Consider the following 27,497-nt stretch of genomic DNA (forward strand, 5'->3'; position numbering starts at 1 on the left):
TGGTCTAAGTGCATGGGGAAACCTACCTTCTCCAATAACAACAACAACAACAACAACATGACAGCAGTTCTAGGCTTCCCTCTCCTTTTATTGAGCTGCTTCAGTGGTACCCTTCATGTAGATGAACTGCTATTTTGTCATTTGTAAATTAGCAAACCGCCAGTACGGCTCCCGCCTCCAGTCTTGTTTCTAAGAATTCCAACTTTTGGAGGGTAATCCACACGAGCCACTGTGATTTCACTGGACCAGTGATTGAGGTTAACGCTTTCTAAGGGACCCCAACAGAGTAGGTGTCTCCCCCTCACCTGAAGACGGAAACAGATCCAGAGTCCGAAAACCCAGTAATTCTGAGAATCATTATCACTCGCCGCGACATATGTAATATGCCCAGCAACAGATTTCTGAGCAGGTTGGCTCAAGCGGGCTTGTATTTGAGCGGTTATGGGTTCTCATCTCGGTAGGGACGTCGACAATCGCAATTGACATTTTCGTAGTGTTCCTGTTACTCCAGGAAGGTACCAGGATGGTACCTTAAATTAGGTCACAACCGTCCTTTCCATTTTATTATTAACCGTCGTGCAATATTCGACGCTGTATAATCTGAATCACTGACTGCGTCGTTAGACGAAGTATAAATAAAGAAAGCAACAAATTATCAGTCATCGCCATGGAATCGAAATGTTAATAGTCTTCAGCTATTCTGATCTCGAAAATAATGCTCTCTGATGACTTAAGTCAAGTCGTCTTTTGTGGATTTACATGGCTGGTTGCGAAATAAGATTTTATCACTTAAAAGCTGCAAGTCGTGTATTTTCGGTTTACTAGCAAGGTTGTCATTGCTGGGGAAGTTCCCTTCCTCTACCATTTGGATGCATATGCAGAAGCGGGTCGCCAGAATGAAGTCGAGTTACTGGCAGAAACTTTTGATACCGTTGCCAAGTGGTCCTTTCGTAATTCTGCATAATTTTACCATGAAAGTGGAGGCAGTGTTTACCCCCGAAACGTTGGTACCCACGTATCAGACTACACATCATAATCTAGGGGACGACAATTTGAATATATTTTTGCAGTTCTTTCATAATTCGTGTACCGGACCTCAAATGTTATAAGGTGCGACAATTTAATGCCCGGAATGGCCCCAGCGTTTTGCTGGAGTGTGGAATCGGGTAAACTCATGTACCCAGGCACGTCTGGACATGTTCCCACTTGCGTTTACATGAGCCACAGACCAAATGAGCCGTTCGTTCCCAAGCAACAGAGGAAATAGTTGTGTCCGCTGTATGCTGTTTGCAGAGAACTGAGGGACAAGAACCTGGAGGAGCGGATAAACGTCAAGTTTTGTGTGAAGATGGGTAAAGGTGCTAGTGAGGCGTTATCCCTGTTAACAGTGGCTTATGGTGAGTACGCTATGAAGAAATCGGGTGATTTTGAGTGGCATAGGCGGGGCAAGGAAGGGTGAGAAGCTGTGCAGACGGCCGAAGAAGTTGACGGCCAAAAACGCAAAAGTGGACAGTGTACGAACCTTTGTGCACTCAAATCGTAACAAAAGAATTGAATATGAATATGGGAACTGCGACATATTATTACGGAGGATTTGGGAATGATAAAATTTTCCGCAAAGATGGTGTCTCGATTCTTGACAGATGAACAGAAGAAACGTCGGCTTCACATTTCATCTGACCTTTTGCACAAGGCAGAGGAGTTTGGTAAGGTCATTACCGGTGATGGAACGTGGTGTTTTCAATACGACCCGGACACAGAACGCCAGAGCATGAAGTGGAAAACACGGAATTCACACCGGCCCATAAAAACACACGTCTCGCTCGCAATTCCAAGTTCATGCTTGTGTGTTTCTTCAGTCACAAGGGGATAGTTCACTATGAATTCATTGCATAAGGACAAACTTTATCAGCAGTGATATTTGGAAAAGCTGACAAGGCTACGGGAATCTGTTCGGAGGAAAGCCCCCGAATTCTGCCCTGACAAGTGAATTCTCCACCATGACAGTGCCCCTGCGCATGTTGCGTTAAGAGTTCTCGAGTTCCTGACCAAGAAATTCATTACAAAAACGGACCGTCCATCTTATTCACCTATTTTTAACCCCCTGTGATGTTTGGCTCTTTTCAAAATAAAAAGCCGGAAAATCGCGGGTTCAAGTCCCGATGAGGTCATTGGATTCTTTTTCAGTCGACCTAATCCTTCCAGCCGCACTATGGCCCTGGGGTCGTCTCAGCTTCTAACAGAAATGAGTACCAGGAATATTCCTGGGGGTAAAGAGCGGCCGGTACGTAAGGCTGACAACCTTGTCACCATCTATGAACCGATTGTCTAGAAAATGTGGAAACCTCAACATCTCACAACCCTATGGGCCTTCACAGCCTGTTACAGGGATTCATTTATTCAGTATTGAGGGGATGGGTTTCCTCATGCACCGCCACTGATAGTCTATTGTACGTCCCCCTTTTAATTTCTACTGTCTCCATCCCCTACCGGTACTGGTGCTCGCTATCAGCCCCTTTCTGCCAGCGAGGTTTCTACCCTCTACTTGGCAGTGGTATCTAATAGTCCCTTTCTGTCAGCGAGGTAGTCCCTCCTCTGGCAGTGGTACCCAATACTTCCCCATCTACCGGCGGCATTGGAAACTACTTGGGCGGGAAACTTTTTGGCCTAATTTAGCTCAGAGGTCTCCTAGACATGAGGTTCTTTTACGTGCCGTAAATCTACGACACGGGACCCACGGNCTTTACTTTTTTTTTTTTACATTTTTATTTTGGGCGCAAGATAGAACATTTTTGATAGATCAGTCTTATTCTTTCATTTACGTATAACTTTTAACATAAGATACGCCATAAGTGTTGAGTTATCAGCGGTTACGTAAGAGGTTACTCAAGTGTTAACGCTCAATGTCACGGCTTCGTCCATTTGCACCCTCGCATAATGTTTTCAAAGTTAGAAGAGAACAGTATCTGTAATCCCCACCCTTAGTCTAATGCATGTATAAATCGGTTTGTGATAGTACAGATTCCCGTCGCTGCCGCTTTCAATGTGGATCTTTGTATGCTCCTATGCGATTACTTCTCCTAGAGCGATAAAGATTACATGGCAGATCGATGTTGAAGAGTTCGTGGCGCGTTTAATGTGTTTTTATTACGTGATGTTTCAGGCAAATTTGTGTTTTTATGTAAAGTTAAATGTGGCTGTACTCTTACTTCTTCCGCCTGTGAACTATTAGTTAATTAGCTTAGTGGGGGGTGGAGTCCAACTGGGTCCACTCGGCACGTCGGCCACTGATTGACCTATTGTAGCCTGCCCCGGGTGATTATGATGATGGAGAATTTGATGGAATGAAGATTGGCAGGGGAAATCGAAGTACTCGGAGAAAGCCCGCTCCAGCGCCACTTTCTCCACCACAAATCCCACTTGACCAGACCCGGGATCGAACCCGGGAAGCCAGCGACTAACCGCTTGTGCTATGACGCAGCCATCTGTGAAGTACTAACTAGCGAATGCAGTTTCATGGAAGCAAAGCACATACTGGGAAAGATTTTGAATATACTTCTCTCTTTCGCGTTTTTCTTTTTCTCCCAGAATCCGATAAAGGTAATTAGGAGTTTCAGGACGTGATAGGCCGACACGCTGTTTCATTACGGCGTTAGTTTTACGTAGGCATTACGTGCTGAAATCTACGAAATTGAGACTTTACAGAAACGTCTCTTTCTGCGTTTGCTTCTTTCAGATTTTGACATTAATTTCGCACCAAACGCCATATTACATCTTGCTGAGAATTCTGAAGGTCAGTGGTTCGATGATCTGGGCGTGTTGAATTTCTTGTGTGCTTTTTCTTAAATCCATTTATGTGGATGACCATGACAGCTGCTTTCTTAATCTGCCGTTTGACACATACCGTAAAGCTAGTGGTACAACTTTCGAATTTGAGCCGTGCATTAAATATTCCCTGTAAATCATCCCGTTCAATGATTTTGATAGCCGATTTTAGCCACTAATAATCGATTTTGGGCTTGGAACGTTTCCTTATGTATAACTTCTATGTGCCACGATTTTAGAGATTTTCTTTCACATGTACAATTTTGAAAACGTAACTCTGATAGATGAACATTTTACACTTGAATTCCAAGTGTATAATTGCTTGTTCCGGCATAAACCCCATCAGTCACGAAACAGCGTATTATGAATTTGCGTCGCGTCATTCGATTCATGTACTCCTTAAATGATTTTCATCAGTTTTTGTGTGGAATGTCAGCATTGACACTTTTCAAGAGATGTGGAATGTCATATACTTCGGTTCTCTTTGACGTGTAGATCGTAAAGTGTGCGTCAGATTAAGTTAAATGTTCCAGGAAGGATGTCTAAAATCAGAGCACAATAGTCCCACCAGTACAAGAGATAGTCGTTAGAATTGATTGAAATGGAGGGAGAAGTGTCGATAATGTGAATTTTGTAACGCTTTTTGTAGTCTTAAGTCTGGAAACTAATGCATACTTTGCAATGAGAAAAAGTTTGGTTATATTTTGTAGTGGAGAATGCGCGATATAGGGTGGGGGGAACTGCATAATTAATGCGACGTTTATCTACTGACAGGTAGTGGATTAGATGTTTCTTGCAACAAACAGTAGATAAATCGTTACTATAGGATTCTGACGATGGTGTATAACACACTGATATGTTGGGATTTTGGACTTTATCCATCGTCCTGGTTTTTAAGATACCAAATAAAAACACGACGTTTCGGAAACAGATCCAGTTTCCGAAACGTCGTGTTTTTATTTGGTATCTTAAAAACCAGGACGGTGGATAAAGTCCAAAAACCCAACATATCAGTAGATAAATCGCATGTCACTTCCGTCTGCTGTGCTGATGCGACAAATCGTACCGTGTGGTTTCACACAAAAGTGTTCCATCTGAACTACTTGATGTGAAGGACATGACGGTCAGTGTTTTTTACTTACGATCGCAACAGTCGAAAAGCGGTTCCCCGTCTAAATCTAGAAAGACAATTTTCCGGTCCTAATCCTGTGATAGTGTATACTTACTTGACGCGGATTTCTTTCTTTAGCCCGGCGTACTGAGGTCAGCAGACGTTAGGAGGGATGATCAAACACAAAAGGAACAGAACGCATATGTACGATGGCGAAGCAAATGCTACCGAAGTGTAAGGTTAAACGTAGTTCAGTGGTTACGCTTTCTGTTTATTAGGGAGGCCAGGATTTTAGTAACGCTTCACCCATTCTGCTATATGCACTTCAGTCTTAAGACTAAGTCACAGGGAAAGGCCGCGCCATAGCTCAAGCGGTTAGTCGCTGGCTTCCCGGGTCTGGGCAAGTGGGATTTGTGGTGGATAAAGTGGCGCTGGGGCGGGTTTTCTCCGAGTACTTGGGTTTCCCCTGCCAACTTCATTCCACCAAATTCTCCATCATCATAATCACCCGAAGCAGGCTACAATAGGCCAGTCAGTGACCGCCGTGCCGAGTGGACCCAGTTGGACTCCGCCCCCCCCTAAGCGAATGTAAAAAAAAAGTCACGGGGAAAGACTGAAAATAGGTCATTATATTATGTAACTTCGATTATTTCATGCCCGTGACAATATAGACGTATAGACGCACAGATTCCAAACAGCTGTGGGTGGCAGCCCAGACAGGATGATTGGAAATCGAACATTTGCCACCGGACATGCAGTACGTGACATGTAGCATTGTGATTTGTGAAAGGAATACAGTATTTGTGTATGGTACCAAGTCTAATTTTCCTTTCCTTCTCGTTTGTCCTTTTTGCTCCATTTCCCATATTTAATCAACTAAATTGAAAACAGTGTTTAGCGAGGGCATGTTCTACAGCTATTGCTTTCTTGGAACGCTTCAAAGAACACAATACATAACTTTATAGTCTCGATTCTAGTGACGATCCTATATATCTGGAGGGGTCGGGATATCGTCGGTTTAGCGACTGGCTACGGGTAGGAGTTCGAGTCCCGGTAGGGTCAAGAATTTTCTCTTCTCCACGTTGTCAAGACCGGCTCTGTGGTCCACGCAACCTGCTATCGAATGGGTACCAGAGGCTCTTTCTCCCGGGGTAAAGTGGGCGGTGCGTGCAGCTGACCGAGGTCAAGAAAATGTGGATCCATACATCCACTCCCCCATACACCTTCATGACATAGTGCTTAATTAGTTAAGCACAGGGAAAACTGATAATTGAGGAGCTATTTCAAGGAAATAGCGGCTCCAGTCTAGAAAATCTAAATTAACGGCCGTGGGGATCCGTTGCGCTGACCACGCGACACCCTCTATCCGCTAAAGTTGGCACTAACTTCGCCGACAAGCGGCGGTCGCTCGGTCGGTATAGTTCGCTTGCGGACTACAGGCCGCGGAGTGTTTTGTATGTTTTGTGTTCTATTCTTCCTGCGAAACATCTTTTCGAAATGCCCATTGATCATTAAAGTATTCTTGATAAGAGCAAAGAACTGGGTATTGCGCTGTGCATTTGTCCGTCCCTGTTGGTCTTCCCGATTGCTACCCAAACTGCATATAAAGTAAAGCATTTTACAAATTAACTTGTAACGTCGTAATTGTTTTAGATGACACGTTCATTGGCAGCGCATTTGGATCAGATCTCAAGGTATAAAATACCGCAGGCTGAGTTAGATGCATATATTTAGTGAAATTTAAGCAATGCAATTTGTTCATACACCTCATATGTGAACGCAAATAAAATAGGGTGGTGATCCATGTGTAGGTTTGAAGCTGTTGACCCTGACAACACACAACATACCTTGTATGAGTGTACAGTGGGTAGGGACGAGTAGGATTTTCTCGGGCGTCACATTGTTCGTTGCAGAAGTATTTGGCCGCCATTAGATTCCCTTCCAGTCATGAAATCCTGGTCTATATTTTCCCCCAAAACACTCTTTTATATCATAACGTCAATTCTGCATTATGTAGCTGAATGTCTCCGGGTCACGCCACTCAACATCATTCTGTTGCAGTCTTGATATTTCTCGAAGGGTATTGGCTCTGAAACATTTAAAGTTTTTAGCATTAATGGAATGTTACAGATATCACTGGATAATATAATAAATCTCGCGGTCTCGTCTTGAACCTGTGAACCCATTTTCCTTGCTGCATCCTCTTTGGATTCGCTATTCATCTCTCCATCCCATTCTTGGCTTTCCTGCCTCTTTTCTTCTGCGCGGAGTGTTTTAAACTGCTCCGGTTTTAAATTTTAGAAAGTGAGATCATGTATTCACCTTAATTTTGCCCTCAAATATTTTAATTACTCGGTTGTCAAAATTTGGGAACATTTATTTATTTACGCGTATTAGAAGACCCTGTTAGAACGAGGGAAGCTTTTGAGACGCTGGCAGACTGGGAGTTGTTCCAAAGCCTCGTCTCAGGACTCATACCTCAAAATATCCAAATTCTCTCTTATAATGAAGCCGATAAAGTAGGACGTGACTTTGCAGTCTGTATAGCCGCAGCATACAGGATGTCGACTAGAAAACCTGCAGTTTAAAACCGGAAATATGAAGTACATGGCCTAGATCGTTTATTAAATAAAGCCCAGAATGCAAAACGGCAGTAAACTGGGCCACTCAAAATATCAGAAATGTCCGGTAACAAAGCACTTGAAAGACGGGAAACAGCAAACTCAGAAGTTACATCTCAAACAGTATCGCCTATTGCAAAATCCCTCAGAGAGGGGTGAACCAACGGCACCATATTTTATCCAACCGGTGAAACCAACATAGTCGGAGACTGCTTAGAAAACCAGTTCAGAGCGCATGACGTGTGTGACAGTAGACAACACGTGGAGGCTAAAGTCAAAGTCCTGCTGGCTATTGTCGATGGAAACATCCCTGTCAAGCTTGACACTGTAACGTCTAAAAATACAGTAATTGAAATTAGGAAAGTGGTTTTGATGACATCCTGGAAAGAAACCTATTGTGCATTTAACGCAATTATTCCATCACTGCCCTCGGCTTGGGTCACTTCACGGCAAAGACCCCAAATTCCCGTCCGATCTGCCCTTTTTTTTTTCACTACGGAGAAAACTATATGAGACTCTGACTTTAGGAAGTATCCAAAAACAAACTTAGGAGAGAAACTTATAACTGCAAGTCACTCCCCTTTCGAGTAGATCACAGTACAACACTTCAGTGAATGAGGCTGACGGATCATGTCACCATAAGTTTCATCAAAAACATCTCGACAGCGGCTGTGTTCTTGGATATCGAGAAAGCCTTCAACACGACAGTTGTCAGAATCAGAATTCCCGAGAAATCCTTATTAAGCTAATTGCTTAGAGCGGTCGGTATAGCGACTGGCTACGGGCTGACGAGTCCCGGTGGGGTCAAGAATTTTTTCCCCGTCTCCCAGACCGGCTCTGGTGTCCATCCAACTTCCTATCCCAAGGGTACCGGGGTCTCTTTCCCCGGGGTAAAGAGTCCGGGGCATGAAGCTGACCACTCACCTCCAGCTAGGGCCGAAGTCAAGAAAATGCGGATGTATACATCCATTCCCCCCATACGCCTTCATTATTGTGGAAGGATCTGCTGCAAGGAGTAAAGGTAAAGTTGTCCCTGTGCGTATGCCATGTAGACAGGAGGGAATGGAGGTATAGCGCCACCATTCTTGACCTCGGCACTAGATGGATGTAAATGGTAGCTTCACGTCCCGGTCGCTTTACTTCTGAAGGAATCGGCCTGGCACCCATCGGATAGAAGGCTGGATGGGCTCTAAAGCCGATTAGAATGCTAGGGAGAAGAAAAAATGTTGCCCCTGCCGGGAACCGAACCCCAGACATACAGCTCGTTGCTGTACCTACCGGGAAAATGAGTGTGAGACGGAATGTATGTGATAGACCTATACATGGATGTGTTCATCTAGCGCTGATGGCAACGGGACAGGTTCTGTACCTCCAACATTCCTTTTCGGTCTCTTGAAATAGTAATGCTGTTTGTGACAGTAAACTTGCTGTCTAAATGTTCTTAGCTGCTTACTGTTTGTTTTTAAGGTAACATTATATCTTGTTGCATTGAAATGACTACAACCCACAACATAGTCTAGGAAATAGCCAGCTGCAGTATGCAAGGACACGAGGCATATTTGGCCATTGAAAATGCACGTGCTGACATAACAAAAGTTTAAGTTCAGTTGGGTGTTTGTGGGGCGGAAGGGTAGGCAAGAGGAACGTCCAGGTCAGAGTGGTTTAAATTAACATTAAGTTCGAACGGATGTTGAACGTACTTGGACCATGGGCGTTTACACCACGGCATGGCGCGTCCTCATGTTGCGGATGGAGGAAACTGCGAATATACTGAATAAGCAGTCGCGGACAGCCGACAAAGGGTGATCATCCAGCCTGGGGGTTGGGCGTGAGGCTAACGCACCGTAAAAATAACTTTGTTACGAAAATGCACACAAAATGAGGTGGGCAGGGCATGTAACACGAATAAGGGAGAAGAGGAATGCATATAGGATATTGGAAGGAAAGAGACCACTGGGAAGACCAAGGCATAGGTGGGTGAACACTATTAAAATGGATCTTAGAGAGATATAATGGGATGGTATGGATTTGATTGATCTGGCTCAGGATAGGGACCAGTGGAGGGCTCTTGTGAACGCGGTAATGGACCTTAGGGTTCCATAAAATGCTGGGAAATTCTTGAGCAGCTGCAGATTTGGCTTCTCAAGGACTGGGATCCATAAGTAAGTAACGCACTACAAGAGTAATTTGATTTTATACATAAGCTTAATAGCGGTTTCGCATTATGTGAATATTTTTTCTTTCAGCAACATTGAAAGGAATAGCAACAAGCAGGCTCCTTCCCACCAAACCCCATACACTACATCGCATTTGTTGGTCTTTAATCATGGCTGGAATGGGCATAAGCGATTTATTTGTTGGTAATGGTTTTCCTCGGGGGCACGCGGTAGCGTAGTAGGTTGAGGAACTGTGGTACAAGCCGAAAGGTCGCGTGTTTAAGTCCCGATGAAGTCATTGGATTATTCTCTTCAATTGACCTAAACCTCCCAGCCGTACTATGGCCCTGGGGTCGACTCAGCCTCTAACAGAAATGAGTACCAGGAATATTCTTGGGGGTAAAGGGCGGCCAGCGCGTAGGGCTGACAACCTTACCGCCATCTATGAGCCGACTGTCTAGAAAATGTGAGAACCTCAACGTCTCACAACCCTATGGGCCTTCACGGCGTGTTACAGGGATAGCTTTACTTACTTACTTACTTACTTACTTAATGGTTTTCCGCCTTTTCTCTCATTCATCTCACTTACTTCTGAAACGTGGTTCCATGAAAAATCAGACTAAAAGGCGTATATAACCGTTCGAAACGAGTTTTAGGCTCCATATGTTGGAAAAGAAAACCGTATACGCCGTGCGCACAAACGCTTCTGAATTCCTATATAAACATTCCGTGTAAAAACTTGTTTTTTAATCGATGATTGGTTTTCTTGAATACATCCGAATCGCTTAGTGTCGCTGTGGGATTTTGCTAGAATTAACCAAAATCCGGGACAGGTGAAAGTCCTGCCTCATCGTAAGTAACTCCCAGATCTACTCATGCATAACCTCGAGTTGACCCCGCGACTGTGAATAGTTGAAGGCAAAACCACCTGCAGATCTAGAGTAGAATTATGACTGCGTACATAAATCTTGTTTCTATATCTTAGCATCCTAATACTTCCGTTTTACAGCATATGTTGCGGAATGTTCTCATAACAAGAGTTAACAGTTTATTTGTATTGTGTAGTTAGGCGATTTGGCACGCGCGTGCGTGAACCAAGAGAAGCAATCTGGACACGTCCTCTACTGATTGTCTTGCTTAGTTACCGTATCTCGTGTCGCATTCACGCATCGACAAGACAACTGAACGTGACGCTCTAACTTGGCCTTTTTTTTTTTCAGCTAATAACAGAGATATGCCAGTTGGATATGTCTCCTTGAATACAGACTGTTGTCAGTAAATTTGTCCAATATTCAGAGCTGAAATATCTGTTAATACAACTTTTATTTTTCACTAGAAACGGCATATTCAGGTACAAGCCATTTACAGCGTACGAGTTTAACACAGTACCTATTACTCCAAAGCAAAGAATTGTGAACTGGAATTCCGAATTATCATTATTATTTCTTTCGTCTTTTTTTTTTGGTGGGAAAGCCAAATGGAAGGAGACCACTAGGAAGACCTAGATGTAGGTAGGACGATAATATTAAAATGGGTCTTAGAGCTGTAGGATGGCGTGGTATGGACTGGATTGACCTGGCTCAGGATAGGGCCCAGTGGAGGGCTGTTGTGAACGTGGTAATGAGCCTTTGGGTTCCATAAAATGCTGGGAATTCTTGAGTAGCTGAGCGACTGGCGGCCTCTGAGAAAGGGCTGAACTCCGTGGAGTTATGTTTTTTTGTTTGTCTTGCTTGTCTTTTGTTTTGGCAGTGTTTTCTGTTTGTATTTCTTTTCGTGCTGACTCTGTAGTTGGTCTCATAGTCTTGAAAGAGCACGTAAACCAGTATAAAATTTGTTACATGCGATTGGAGGTTCTCACGGGTGACTACGAGCAATACTGCCTTATGGGATGTGACACCAATTTAGACCGACATTAATGTTTCAAAAACACATGATACTTCCATCTTCCTGGTAGAATTCTCCATTTTATGTTGGAAGAAGGCAGCAGAGTCCGCCGAAACGTTGGTAAATATACCAGTGTACACGACGCCAAATCTCAGAGGACCGTAATCTTTATTTTTGTAATTCGATATTATTGTTCTTTCATTACAAGTTGGGTTCACGGTTCTAGTCATACATTAAATGTGTACAAAGTTGCGGTAACTTGCGCGTGAAATTTGACTAGCTCTGCCCATCAGAGATGCCGTTCGTAGGTGAACGTTTTGTTCATATTCTGCTTGGGAATTTGTTTCCGTCGACATTATACATAATCCAAAATTTAATACAGGAGGATGTTGAAACTGTTATTAGAGTTGGCTGTTACTTTCCAGCCAGAAGGAGCATATGATAAAGGCCTGAGATAAGTCACTGGGCACTGTAAGGCCAGTGGTAGTTGCCCACACGGAAGTGAGATAAGGCTGTTTGCGAGCCGTTAGCGCGTCTTAGTTTATTGGCCCATGACTACTCTGTTGTTATATGGGAACTAATGCTATAAAGTATGTCTCAAAATTATGTGATTATAGTTGTAAAGCTTATGCAAAGCCTGTGTTTTGCAAGCTACCTCTCCAATTTAAACCGCCTCTGTGGTCTAGTGGTCAGAGTTCCTGGCTACAGATACGGAGGTCCGAGTTCGATTCCCGGCGCTACCAGATTTTCTGAGAAGTAGTGGGTCTGGAACGGAGTCCACTCAGCCTCGTGAGGATAATTGAGGAGCTCAAGGAAATAGCGCTCCGGTATAGAAAACTGAAATTAACGGCCGTAGGGATTCGTTGCGCTGACCACGCGACACTGCCTATCCGCTAAAGTTCGCACTAACTTCGGCGACAAGCGGCGGTCGCTCGGTCGGTATAGTTCGCTTGCGGACTAAAATTACGGAATTTGTTTTTCTTGTGTGTGTGTCCGTGTTTTGAAAGCACAATAATGGAGTTTAATGTTATTACCTTCAGTAAGTACTCAAACATTATGACCAGGTTTTTACCGACGACAGATGCCTTTAGGCGGTTTCTGTTCACCGCCATGTCCAAAATGATGTGGGTTCCACCGATCGTATCCAGTGGACATCGAAAGGACTTTCGGGGCGTTATGGAAATTAGAGACTTGATCTTCCACTACCAATGCCAAAGATTGGTTGGAGCCATAGGTTTCATGGGTTGTGTGTTGTCGTGACTTTACCTCAGGTGTGGCCTTGCAATCGGAAGTATCCCAGGCCTTTTACATTAAACGCCCATTTCGTGCATTTGTTTATGGAGGGTGAATGAATCTTCACTGACAAAGGATAAGCATGGATGAATGTATTAATATTCTTAATTCTGCTCCTTACGGTTATATAGTTACTATGAAGATGCAAGTTGGTGGTTGAGTTCGTTGTTAAGGTAAAGTTTCCCCGATGATTGATTAATTAAGCACTATGGCGGGAAGATGTAAGGAAACGGGTGCAGACTTCGGCAGGTACCCAGGAATTGCGTGCATAGAAATCCCTCGTCAATCACTTGGGGTTGGGGCGTTCCAGAAATACGTTGCGGTTGGCATGGCGAAAGGGGGAATGAAAAGTAGGGGTCCCCCTGTTAACTTTCGTCAGAACCGAAGTGCATAATACAAGTTCATGCGGAAAACTTGGGATATCCATGCGCAGATGGGAGGATAATTATTAAGACAGTCGTACACGGGTATAGTGTCGGGACGCTGACTGTTCCAACTGGACACAGCTCTGCCTCATATGTTGAATGTTGCTTTGCCCGAGCAGTTATGAAATTCTCTGTTGCTCATTGTGGAAAATCAACCATTTGGACTCATTCCCTACTCTTATTTCTACCAATGAAAGTCGTTGTGTATGGCATAGTTACAATTACACAATGTATAGTGACTGGGTTAATAGCGCTCTGAAGAGCAAATCTAATCAAAACTAAATTTTAAATTTCTTCTCAGTAAAAACATCGCTTCTCTATATTCAAGCTCATTTAAGTATTGGTGATTTGGAGAAGTAAAATCTCTCTTTATTCTGTCAGATCGCATTTGACTGTTACGGTCGCTGTACGTCTAGTTTCCACTGCTTCCTAAAGAACTAACAGATATTTGTTACACGGCCCATTTCTGAAACTTGTTTTTTTTTCAACATGTGCCCCACGGTTTAAAAAACAGGGCATTGTATTTGTGGTCCTGAGCTCAAGGATCACGACACGTGCGTTTATTGATTTGTGTTTGAGCGGCAGCTGAACTTCTCTCTCAGTTCTTGTTAACTGTAAATCCTAATAGGGTCCTGTTTACAGCGGTATGTTCAGGATTTGTGCAATCCTCAGATATGATTAAGGCCTCCCAGGCGGAGATCTCGTGTTTACGGCAATAAACAGTTCCTGCTTGGAAAGGTAAACTATACTGATGAATTTCCTCCCATTTACGTTAACTTTGGAAGGAAAACAAGTTCGTCGCAGCCAGTATTCATATGTTATCATGATAAAAATTTCCGTGTGGGTGATTCAAACCAGGTACTGAGCAATAGGAAGTGATGGGAAGCTGGGGGGATATTGTAGATTGAAGAGCTCCATAATGTATACTCACAACCAAACGTTACTAGGGTGATCAGGTCAAGGACAATGGAGAAAGGAAACCTGTAGTATTAATGGGAGAAGTCTGAAATGCGTACAGATTTTTTACCGGAAATCCTAAAGGATTTTTTTTTTGGAAGAGGTAGGAGCATATAAGAATATTTAAATAGATCTTAACAGTAATAGAGGCAAACCTGATTTGTTTGGCTCGCTTGAGGCCCAGTGATGAGCACTTGTGAACATGGTACTAAACCACAAAAAGCAAGAAATTTCCTCAATGGATTAGTGGCGACAATCTTATCAAGAATCAGGCTCGTTCCTGGAGTTAGTTACTTCATGTTTAGGCAAACAGAGTTGATGTTGATTACAGCAGTGAGTCACTTTAATGGAGTAAAAATATTATCTAGTGGCAGGACTTTGCCCTGGGCGTTGGTGCTCCTGCTAATGATTAATAGTTCCCAACTGATGAATCGACTTCCTTAATCATGTCTTTGATTTCATTGAGCAGAGAGGCATGTTATGGTATTGACATTTTTCTTACGCAAGAGATAAGGCTTGCAATCTCTTCTGTCCATCCCCTTGCAAAGCTGCACAGCTGATTTGTTTGATAACGGCTGTTTACAGTAATACAGAAGTATGTAATATGTATACCATTATTTCATTTTTAAAGACAGTTACCTCCAGAAATCCTTGGACTACTCCTGGGATGGGAGTTCGAGAGAGTTTACAGATATTATCTAATCCTGTGTACAATATATACAAGGCCTCTGTCAGTCCAGGCTCATTACAGCAGACTATGCCCTTTTTCTAGTAGCATCCGCTACAACGGCAGTCTGGTGACTTGAACGGTCATATGCTTGACAACCGCCAAGTTTAAGCCTCTTATATATTTTCTGTGTCGGGGCTTTGCCTTGTCAAATATTGGAAACATTTTCATTATCATGATTTTGTATGACTTCTGCATAATTTTGTTATATAATCATATACATACAGAATTTTGAAAGCCTTGTGTAAATCTCAATCTGCTGTGCGCCTTGGAAAATTGCCAGTGGTGTGGAGAACCTTGTTTTGCAGGCACTGCAGTTTTGTTGGATTCGTATCGCTGCAAATTCCCAGGCAGGACTAGCATACGTCATTACAGATCTAATGAGAGCTTTGTGGAGGGTCAGTTTAATGTCAGCGCTCAATCGCTCACTTTTGAATACGGAATAAACTCTTAAGGCCTTAGCTTCGATAATTTCTATGTGCAATCTCCATGTAACTCTCTTATCGCAGATTACACAGATATATTTTGCATATATTTACAAGCGGAATATTTCATCCATTTAGTGTAATAGAAGACTCAGGCGGTTGACGACTACAAGAGAAGTACCCCTGAGTCCTGTCTTCATTAATTTTTATATTCCAGTGCTGACACCAGGTCTCCATGAACTAAGACCATGCCGAAGTTTTCTGACAATAAAACCCTCCTTGCGATCTTTCACATACAGACAGATGTCATCTGCGAAGAGGGCTAGGTGAACATGTGTTTGGGGGACATCATTTATATAGAAATTGTAAAGAGTACGGGACAGGACTGAGCCTTGTGGCACCCCTGCCTGCATTTACCATGGCATTGACATTTCGCCTTCCACCGAAACTCTGTTTGCAAGGATGTAGATGTGTTAAAGTAAGCTTGTATCCNCCCAGTCTCCATTTCACCCTTATAAACATAACATACATCATTTGACTTCTGCAGTTGGCAGCACACATTTTGTTCATACAGGAAGGAAAGGGAGATGTAGATTTCTTTTCCCTTTATGTGCATTTCTCCCTGACCTTCTGGATACTTATTTTATCAGTTGTAGAGAAACCACAGGGAATTCCCAGAGCACAGGCATGTTAGTCTCACTGCTGCATACGGATTACATGGAAATAAATGTTTCAGGTGGGCCACAAGCCATGTAAGTAGACTTTGGCCACCAGCATCTGTAGATTTGTTTATTTACTGACACTGGATGTCACAGATGAATAACTAGCACTCACACTTCATGTCTGGAAGGTGCCAGGTTCATAGCTCAGGCTGGAGAAAGGCAATCCTGACTGAGGTGCCTACAGGCATATTGTGAGATTGTGTCTTGAATTTTGTCAGAAATACTTCCTTCCACATCATTTCCTGTTCAATGATCCTCCTACCATGTAACACTTCATCATCTGCTTTAGCGTCATTAAATACAAAATTAAAACAGTTCAATGTTACTACTAGCTCGCAAATGAAAAAGTGATGGCTAACGTTTTTATTTAGGGCTACATCATTTATTCTGTTATGGAAGTCTTTTCAGTGGAATCACTTTTATTTACACTCAGCTGGGTTTTAATTCTTGAGCTAATACTAATTTCATCACAGATGACAAGTGTGTGCGCCTCTTATTCTTGATGTCTCGGGAGTCACGTTTCTTTTCATGAACAAAATCAGTTGATCACACACACAATTACTGCTGGCATGCACATTGAGCCTCACTGCAGTTCAGTCAGTTCCGTTTGTAGAGCTTAATCAGAATTGAATATTGCAATAAATGTGGCAAGCTTTATTTCACGTAGCTTTAAATCTTGAAACGTAACATATTCACTTTTTAAGAGTCCAGTATTTTGTGTATAGTTGTTGAACATTGGATGTGACTCTCTCTCATGTAAGAATTTGCAAATTGCAGATGTGCCAAATTGCCCCTCTTTATTTGAATTTCCAGAGTTTTGTTTGAAATGTTTTTATGTCATGTGTAGACATAACCACTTTGTTCTTTTCAACTCACATAGGTGCCTTGTGATATCAACTGAAAAGCAAAAGTCTTGGACTCGTTAAATTCTCCTAACTCTGAGTTACAGCTTGTTCCTTCAATTCCAAGAATATGTGATTCAGTATCTCAGGTCATAAAAACTATTCAGCACCTTGCATCATTGCAGGTTCTCTGTGATAACAATTCATTGCACTCACTCTCCTGAAGCAAATCCAGGTGTTTTCTCCAATTCACAGGAAAGACATTCACTAGTACTAGTGCCATGCATTGAAATTGTTATTAAGTAGGCATGAAGCTCTGTATTTGGTATTCTAATTGATCTCTGAGGTTTTTGGTAAGGCCAGATTCATCCTACATATTACTAGTGAGACAGATGTTTTTTTCAGTCCTTCTCCCTATAAAGACACTTAATTTCAGTTTCAGTGAATTATTCTTGAATAAATTGGCCTTTGTACAAGAAATTTAGAGTGAGATTCAGATAAGGTAATTCATAACTTGCTTTCATTACCACTTCACTTGTTTTATTAACTAAACAGAAAGCATTTTGGAATTACTGGATTTTTGGACTTTGTACATCGTTCAGCATTCTAGAAACTAGCAAAAACACTTTCAGAAACCGGGTTTGTTTCTGTCTTCATGTGACAGGGGAAGACACCTACTCACTTGGGTCCCTTAGAAAAAGTTTACCTCAGTCAATGAACCCAACTGAGTAGGTGTCTTCCCCCCTCACCTGAGGATGGAAACAGATCCATCTTCTGAAACATTGTGTTTTCTAGTTTCTAGAATACTGGATGATAGACAAAGTTCAAAACCCCAGTAATTCTGAGTGTTATACGCCATTGTCAGAACCCTTTAGAATCTAGAAAACATTTTGTTGCTTTGTAGCATAGATTTTTGTTTGTGCAGTTGTTCTTCCTTACCATTGTCACATCTTTCCTTGTGAATTTCATAACGGTGCCTGGTGTTGTAATATTAAATGCTAACTGTTGACAAGAAAGCTGCATAATGAGGAGCTTCATAACTTGTACTCTTTTCCAAGTATAATTAAAATTATCAAGTCAAGGAGGGCAGGGCATGTAGCACGAATGGGGGAGAAGAGGAATGCATATAGGATATTGGTGGGAAAGCCAGAAGGAAGGAGACCACTGGGAAGACCAAGGCATAGGTGGGTGGACAATATTAAAATGGATCCTAGAGAGATAGGATAGGATGGTATGGATTGGATTGATCTGACTCAGGATAGGGACCAGTGGAAGGCTCTTGTGAACGCGAAATTCTATCCTAAACCTGGCAGTTCATTTTCAAATTGTATTTATATTCTGCTGTGGTCTTCTTTAGTAGTAAATATTAGGAATTTAATTTGTGTTTATTTTCAGAACCAGTGGGAAGGGGCGTTACCATAGAGGATGCGTGAGTACAAGATTGTGGTGCTGGGGAGTGGAGGTGTGGGCAAATCAGCTCTTACCGTCCAGTTTGTTCAAGGCATCTTTGTAGAGAAATATGACCCTACCATTGAGGACAGCTACCGGAAGCAAGTTGAAGTGGATGGGCAGCAGTGTATGCTAGAAATTCTAGATACAGCTGGCACGGTAAGCAGAATTTCAGCATTGACCTCAATGCAGTTATTCCATGTAAGGGTCTTAATGTTATTCTACATAAATTTGATTAGCTCTAATTACTTACCAGAATGAGACTTATCTCAATGTTGAAGTTTTGGCTCTTCTGAAGCATGTTATTTGTGTGTGCTGAAAGTAAAGCTTGAATGATATGTGTTGTGACTTCTTAACCATCCTTAAGGCATAAAGCACTTGACTCTAGCAACAAAGTAGACATTGTTTTGGTGCCAATTTTGAGTACTTTGAATGATAATTTAATGGTTTCTGCTACAGAAGAACCAAAGATTTGCTTGCACATTTAACTGTTGAGAAATCTCCATGGCCAGCGTGAGCCTGTTATGTCCTCTATTTCATCGATCTGATGTATGTTTTGAAGATAAACTGCTGGGAAAGAATTTCTATGGCTAACATATATCACTTTCTTCTCCACAATTAAGACTGCTGTCTTCTAGGATGTGATGCTGTGTAATTTGGTAGATGGGAACTTTGGTATATATCTGCCAGTTTACATGGTATCACATTCCAGGAATTTGTGGTCTTAATGTTTGCCACCATGTGAACCACAAATCCCAATTCTCAGAAGTTTTTTATTGGTTTATACAAGGAGGATTTTTACTTTGTTTATCAGTTCCACAGCTCTGCGCTTCAAGGCGGCCAGTGCACTGCTTGCTGCAAGGAGTGTACAAATTTTGCCAATAAATCAGTGTGACTGATGGCTAGTAACATTTGGAATGAAGGGAAGTTTATAATAACGGGGGGGTGTTGAAAATACTGTCCCTCTATGCATAGACTCTCCTCGCACCAGTGTAAGAGGTTCTGATTTACCCTTTGAAGATGTTCTGCAGGAATATTTTCTTCTAGTTCTTCTGTTTGGGAGTTACTGTTGTAAACTTTGTCCTTCAAACAACCCCAGAAGAAAAAATCACAAGGTTTAGAATCCAGTGAATGTGCTGGCCAAATATCACTGCAGATAATTCTCTCCCCAAAGACACTGAACAAAGCCTGCATAGACGCATATGCAGTGTGGGCAGTAGCTGAGTCTTAGTGAAACCAGCCATAGAGTCTTTCTTCTTCTGTTAACTCTGGAAAGAATTGCCCAGTAATGACCTGCACATATCTTTCACAATTAATTATTTCATTAAGATGCACAGGTCCAGCAATCCTCCTTGCAATTACAGCACACCAGACACCAACTTTCTCTGGATGGAGCAGGACTTATTATTTAGATGTGGATTCTGTGAACTCCAGTTGAGATTATTTTGAGTATTTATTGTGACGTATGTGATGATCGTGTTGCCAGGAAACAGCTCTGTAAACACGCCCTCGACAGTAGAGCAAGCTGTGTTTTCTGTGTGTCTGTCAGTTGGCGTAGGATTGGTGACATCACGCATCAAGAGTGGGTGGCCGTCACATGGCATGTTTCCTGCTTGTCCATCAGCTGTGCATGCACGGTGACATCACACAGCAACAGTGGGTAGGGGTCACATGATATGTGTTTACTGTTGGTTGATGTTGGCCCCTCGGCTATATAAGTGAGTGACAGAGTTCTGAGTTCATCGTAGAAGCAGCAGTAGTGTGGCAGAAGCACACGGACAGAGCGAGTTGGAACTGAGAGTGGAGAGTTCAAGTTCAAGGGGCAGTTACAGTTCAGCTGTAAGCTGGCAGAGTGAAATGAAACCAGGAGCTCAGAAGAAAACAAAAGGTCTGCCTGTGAAGATTTTGCGTGTGAAATAGAAAACTTCGTGTGTGCAGTAGTACAGTAATATCGGGAGCATGTGATTCAGTGAGACTCGTTTAACTCCCGCATTATAAATACGTGAAGACTATGACAGATGCACTCGGAAGATTAGCGTGTAGTGGTTGTAAATTGTGTAAACCTGCAATAATGTAATACTTAAATGTAGTTACAGTTACGACTAGTGAAGAAATTATGTATCCCTACAAGTGAATCCATGCTTCGTCGGAAAATAATGTCAGTTGTGGATAGATCTAGTTATTATATTGAATTTGTGTTGATCCTTGCCGCTTTGATTTTCAGGAACAATTTACAGCAATGAGGGATCTATATATGAAAAATGGCCAGGGATTCGTCCTAGTGTATTCCATCACAGCACAATCGACATTTAATGATTTACAAGACTTAAGAGAACAAATTTTGCGGGTTAAAGTAAGTGTGATGTTTCCTTCCATATAGTCTGTTTAAAAAACATTGTTCTTTGAATTTCAAAAATAACTGTTCCTACTTGAATGTTTATATTGGCAGCAGAGCTTGATTTTATACTGTAATTGACTATTTTTCATGCCTCATCATTTGAGTGATATTGGTCACAAATGGGCCGGCAACGGCAAACAGAACTTTGGAAATGGAAGTTCCACATAATGTTCCTCAGTTTAAAGGCTTCCCCTATTTAGCATAGTTCCAGTGAAATTGGAGAAGCCCTTGGTTCAAGACCAGACTTTGCAAAACCCTGCATAGATGCAAAAGGATATGTTTGCTGTAAATAATAATTTTATACTGGCAGTCTCAAAAGTATGTGTGTGTGCTGGACATAGCAAGCAGCAGCCAGAAAGAGACTCAACCATTAGTGATTTGTATCACTTCATCCCAGAATTCTGTTGACATTTTCCCTAAAACAAGATACGGAGCATGTGATGACATATATACCATTTTAATAACCAATTAGATTGGAAGACTGGCATTCCAAAATTGAACGGTTGAGAATGCACGGGGTATATTTCAGTGCACCAATCAGCATGAGACACTTGCTGTGTGACTTTATTGTATTAGCCATTACGTAACCTTAGATTTGATTATCATAAACCACATGCAGATTAAATTATGAAATCGAGTCATTATTCCATCTGCAGACTAATCAAGAAAGGTCAAACTTGTGCAGGAGATTAGATATATGAGTATATTTAATAATAAAATGCCTGCCTGTGAAATTGTGCAGTTACCAAGCAAAAACATATCCAATAAAGTTAACTGCCATGTTTGTAGTAGTGGTGTACCTGGTAAAGACTGTTGGTATAGGTTTGCTTGTTCCAGTGGGGAATGAAGTCATCTCATGTCAAGATATATTTGAAAAAAATGTTTTGATTTCAGAAGTCAGAAGTAGAAGTTAATTTTTTTCCCCCGTTATTCTTGTAGATGGAGACTTCACAAATAAGATTACTAAACAATGTGATTTAGAAGTTCTGGGGTTAGAATATGCATTAGGGCTAAATGTGCTGTTTAGTTGTTTGCATTCAGATTTTATAATTCGCATACACTTTCAATGTTAGTTTACTTTCATCACAAGCTGAAAGGTGCAAATGTGTTAAGAACATAAAATAAACTCTACAGTACTTAGCTAATAATTGCTCCCAGTGAGAAAATGAGCCTCTGAAAAGTAGTGCATGATTTGAATTTTTGCCATACCTTTATTTATTTTATTTATTTATGGTACGATTAAAAATACTACCAGTAGTTCAGGCTATATACTGTTGACCCATTTTTATATGAAACTGTATTGTACGTGCAGTGTATTTGAACATATTTTGTGATTGGTCTGCAGTAAAATATTTGTCATTTAAAATGCTATATGTACAGGATACTGAAGATGTACCGATGGTGTTAGTGGGGAATAAGTGTGACTTGGAAGATGAACGAGTGGTCGGCAAGGACCAGGGGGTCAACTTGGCACGGCAGTTCAGCTGTGCATTTATGGAAACATCTGCCAAAGCCAAAATTAATGTAAATGATGTAAGTGAATGACTTAACTGAGTATATCCACATGTGCATCAGGTATATTCCTATGCTGTTATATGCTGTTCCTATAATGCTGTTTGGATTACCAGAAAGAATTCCTGAACCCATAAGTTAACTGTTTTCAGTTTGTACCTCATTTAAAGAAATCTACAATTCCCTGCCAGATATTGTGGTTGAGTGGTTACCACTTCTGTTTGTACTCAGGTTGCCCTGTGTTTGATTCTCAACATTGAGATCAGCTGTCCAGAGTAAAAATGGTCACGGTTTTCCTCTGTCCAAGTGAATACTGGAATATAGACCATAACCAGTTCTGTACCCCTTCGAATTCATCTTTCACAATCGTCCTACAATTTGATACCCCATATAACCACTGGATATTGCTTAGATGTAAAGCAAAATAATTACCTAATATACCTGATACAATGGGGCAGAGTCTTGAGAAATGAATAGCCTTTATCAAATAAAGAAATGCCTTGTATTTTGTGGAGCCCAAAGATTCATTACCATGTTTTCAGGACCCCACCACTATTATGAATTTAAGCTGTAAAATAAATTTGTATGTAAGGAAAGATAATTTTGGTGCATGTGCAATTAGAATTCTTTAGCACAAACAAACATTTCTGTCCCAGTCTATTCACCTTGATAAAATAAGTATTTTTATTTTAAGGCATGTACTGAGTTTATGAATATATCGGTACAAATTCCATGACTAACCAGTCATACGAGAATATTACTTGTTTAGGAGTTATAAATTTTCCAGGCAAAATTCAGTGTTCTTTTATGCAGACAATTTTCCACACAGCCAGAAACATCATGGATGAGTGGCTGCCAGTCCAACGAGTACTTCCTCTTATTTGCCTTACTTTCACATTTGGTCCACTGCTTAGGATCTTCCTTAAGGAGTGCATTGTGCAAGTAAATAAATTACTGATACAGTTACAATGTATGTAATAACAGAAAATAAACAAGGCACAAGATGACCCAGGTCATAACATACACAGTAGGCCCTTATGTTTACAGTCATGAGCACCAACCATGGTGTGATTCCATTTCAGCTGACAGCTAATAACAGGGCCAAGACGAATACCAAATAATCGTTACATTTGCCGAGTAATTCAAAAAAATAAATCCAACCAAGAGAGATACCAGGAGTGAGTTGGACGTAGCCAAAGACTAGTGTAAAATAGCCAAAGTTGAACACAATTTGGGTATATGTGCTGCTCACACCTGGTTCCAAATAACAGCTGGTTTGACTAGCTGCCTCGAACTTATCAGGATTGGCACATTTGTACCAGGCTACGTGACATTGCATGCCAGAAAATAGTAATCTCCATAGTTATTGCTGCAAGAACCTCAAATTGTAGTTTGCCTACTCATTATTCCACTTCATTCTCCGTGACACTGATGTTAGGCGGTTACCGTAGGTGGATAAGTAATGTACTGACTACAGGTAATACTGTGTTGCATTCAAACTGTGCATTTCTGTTTGCAGATATTTTATGATTTAGTACGACAAATTAACAAGAAGTCACCAGAGAAGAAACCAAAACAGAAGAAGAAGTCCCTTTGTGTGCTTCTATAAGAAAGACCAAGTGGCGCACACGGTGCCAACCTGAACTGTACATGACATAATGTTGTGGCCTGGCACCGACAGGATGAGGGGTGGGGAGGGAATGGGTTTCCCCGGCCCACAGTTATCTTATCAAAATGAATCAATCTGTGGTCATGTTGTTATCCCAAGAGCCTGTCGAACACCTGGTGTTGGCCCAGGCCTGCATTGGGTACTGTCTAAGTCCCAGGAGCATTTTTTAGGGAGAAGCAACGCAGGAAAGGCATGAGGATTCGGCAGTTAAGGGTCGGTGCCATTCTTTGTGCTGAGATGTCAACTTCGGAGGCCTACCAAGAAGACCAGTGGCATTTTGCAACATGTGGGCAGCATATATTTCTCTCTTTTTGGAAAGCTCCATGTGTCACCATAACAGGACTCGAAGATCTCGCCAGTTGAAAGAAAACGAAGAATGATCAGCTAAAAAAGGTTGTAGTGAAACTACTCTTTTTTCAGTCTGTGGCCTTAATATATTCTGTACTGAGTCCTCCCACCCTTGTCCCCACTTTCATGCCTCCCACCACAGCGAAACCATGGTCCAGATTAGTTGGTTTATGGCATGACTTGGCTTCATGCATGCCACTTCCACCTGGCCTTCACTTTCTGACTGGACAGCATTGATTTGCTTGAGCTGTTCTGTCTCCACAGGCCCTGTGGACTGAATGGAACAGAAAAACCGACCAACTAAGTGACTGTTGTCATTCATATCTCATTCTGTGTAAAGCTGCCAAGGTCTCTTTGTAAATTTGTGCAGAAAACAAAAATAACAAAAAAATATATATATAAGAGAGGAAAAGCAAACAATTATTATGGTGATAGTGTTTCCTACTTTTTATCTGGAAATGTAGAACAATTTATTCACATAATTCAGCAAATGTTATACCCCCTTCCCCCCTAGTTTTCCTTCCACCTTTCACCAGAATAATGAAGAAATGGTAATTATTGCATATAGATTGTTTTTGAGTGTCATATTAGTTAATTGTTATGTAAAATGTATGTATTTTGACTTGTTGCTCATTGGCTGTTGTAATGAATATCGTTTTTGTCTCTTCCAATCCTGTCGACCTCCTTTTTCGAAATGTAATTTTGAAGTTAAAAATTTTGCCGCTGTCATATGTATGCTCGAATGGCAGTACAAGGAAGGAAAACTGGAGCTTAGCATGTGGGCCCGCCAAAGACAAAGTGGGAAATGAAACAATTTTGTCCTGTCTCTTCATGCAAGCTGCTGTGTTTGAAATGTTTTTAAAAAGACCTGGCATATGAAATGCAACATATTTTTGTATATTTTTATATGGTTGTGTTTCTGCTTGACATACTTTATGTTGGACATAATGATCAAAAATATGCTGATGCATTGTTGCATAACATAGTAGATTAAGTATACATATCTGCTAATATGTGAAAATGTGAGGGAATCTGGAGCAGTCAACTATATATATAAGTAGATGGTGTTCAGTAAGTTTAGTTCTGCAAGAACAGTATTTTGTCTGGTGTTGATGTTTATGTTTCTGCATAATACAGAGTAAAGATAATATTTTATCATATTTAATTCCATTCAGTATCGTGTACGTTTAAATGTGAAGAGGAAAAAACGCTTGATGAGGTAGTTTTGACATGCATCAGAATGTATAAATAGAATTTGTACCACTTTAATAGCCCACAGGAGAAACACAAAAATAGTAATCTAAAATTGTGTATCATTTGCATATGGACATTTGAAGTATCGAGTCTCCCTCTTTGTTTTTGTGTGTATTTTTAAAGTACATTAATAAGATTGTCCATGTATAGGTTTGCCTTTTATTGATGCATGATAATGTTTTGGGAAGAACTGTATTTATTGTCACATAAAAATCTGAAACAGCTTGCCTGCTATAATGTACATAATATTAGATTTACTTGCAGTTTGCATTCAGAGATAGTATATTGTATGTTATGATTAGGTGCAGGAATATCTGAACACACCTTGAGATGAAGCAGTCATCTCCGAGTGCTTCCTATCCTCAATTTGTTAAAAGCAATATCTGCTTCACTCTGAGCTTCTTTCCCCACTTTGTGGTTTGTTCCATGCCAACAAATGAATTAAATTCTTGGAAAAGTATTTCTGTATATGTGGAATTGTGAATATCCCTAAGCACAGGGTAGTTTTGAGTGAGTAACATGCAGTTCCAAGTTCATAGTTTCCCTGATTTAATTAGGTCATTTGAAATGCTTATTTTTCATATTTTTGTTACATAATGTCACATTTAGCACAAATGTTTCTTCCCAAATTGCACTTCAAAATTGCATGGTTTTTCTTGTGTATCAAATGATCATGCAGTTGTAGAATTTTGATCTCCAATCATCAGTCAGTGGAGTAGTCAGCGGGTAAGGAGTGGGCCCAATAGCAAATCAATCAATCATTAAAAACCTTTTCACCCCTTTATTGTAAATGCTTCATAAACTGATAATAAATGAGTTTTCTGAACTTTCTTTACACTTTCTGTTTTCAAAACTTGGAATGTATGATTATTCTCTCCTAGTTAAAGTACCTCCAATCAGTCATTTCATCTTTGATCCCATTTTTTCCAAGCAGATCTGCCATTGCTCAGGGTAGGGACCAGTGGAGAGCTCTTGTGAACACGGTGATGAACCTTCAAGCTCCATAAAATGTTGGGAAGTTCTTGAGTGACTGCACAGTTGGCAGGTTCTCAAGAAGGGCTCAGCTCCGTGAGAGTTCCTAGCAGACTTACATTTCACATAATATGAAAATAAAAGTTGGTGTGTCAAATAGCAAAGGGGACTCTGACCAAAAAAATATTGAAGCTGGAGTTGTACAAAACCACAATTGTACACATTTTGCAGCCACGTGGTCCTGTAATGTCTGCAACTGATATCTTCAGTCAGTATGTGGTGCAGAGCTTGATTGCAAATTGAGATATTTCCCACCTTTGTTTAAATAGACACAATTACTGTATGCTTATGTGTATCTGGTTTGCAATTATTCATGTGCCACAACCCCATGGATTGCCATTTTTTTCTCAGTCCATTTGTCTGTCAGTACACATGAGACAAGACCTGTGAGGATGGATAATTAAAGTTGACACTGAAAATTATTACAAGAAATCTTTGAGCCATTTCAGCTTTCATTTAGGTCAGACTTTTAACAGTCATGTTAGTTGAAGACCTTCATGTGTTTCTTGACTGTTACTCTTTAATTATTTATCAGAGTAAAGAGTGTTTCTTACAGAAGTTTTGCAGAAAAATGAAACATAAAGTTAAATATACCTTCCACAAGTTGTACATTTTTTGAGATAATTAAATAAGACATGACCCATACAGTTCTGAATTTTTATATTCAACAGTACCTAGGTTTGTCACAGTTTTTGATTATTCACAAGCCTTTTCTTTTTCATTAGAATAAAATAAAGTTAAATATACCTTCCACAAGTTGTACATTTTTTGAGATAATTAAATAAGACATGACCCATACAGTTCTGAATTTTTATATTCAACAGTACCTAGGTTTGTCACAGTTTTT

At 41.0% G+C, this 27,497-nt stretch overlaps 1 protein-coding gene across 2 annotated transcripts in view; it reads left to right on the forward strand.

Annotated features, from left to right (window-relative positions):
- The window catches only part of LOC111864108 (ras-related protein Rap1), a 37,287-nt gene extending 10,834 nt beyond the window's left edge, over positions 1 to 26,453 (forward strand). For both annotated transcript variants that reach the window (XM_023851137.2, XM_023851136.2), the window contains exons 2-5: positions 18,384 to 18,596; positions 20,662 to 20,790; positions 22,216 to 22,368; positions 23,867 to 26,453. In XM_023851137.2, the coding sequence (XP_023706905.1) occupies positions 18,414 to 18,596; positions 20,662 to 20,790; positions 22,216 to 22,368; positions 23,867 to 23,956 (555 nt within the window). In that variant the 5' untranslated portion in view covers positions 18,384 to 18,413 and the 3' untranslated portion in view covers positions 23,957 to 26,453. The remainder of the gene's footprint in view (positions 1 to 18,383; positions 18,597 to 20,661; positions 20,791 to 22,215; positions 22,369 to 23,866) is intronic.
- Positions 26,454 to 27,497: the final 1,044 nt, after the last annotated feature.

This window comes from Cryptotermes secundus, unplaced genomic scaffold (genome assembly GCF_002891405.2).
Source record: "Cryptotermes secundus unplaced genomic scaffold, Csec_1.0 scaffold708, whole genome shotgun sequence".
Classification (NCBI taxonomy): Eukaryota; Metazoa; Arthropoda; class Insecta; order Blattodea; family Kalotermitidae; genus Cryptotermes; species Cryptotermes secundus.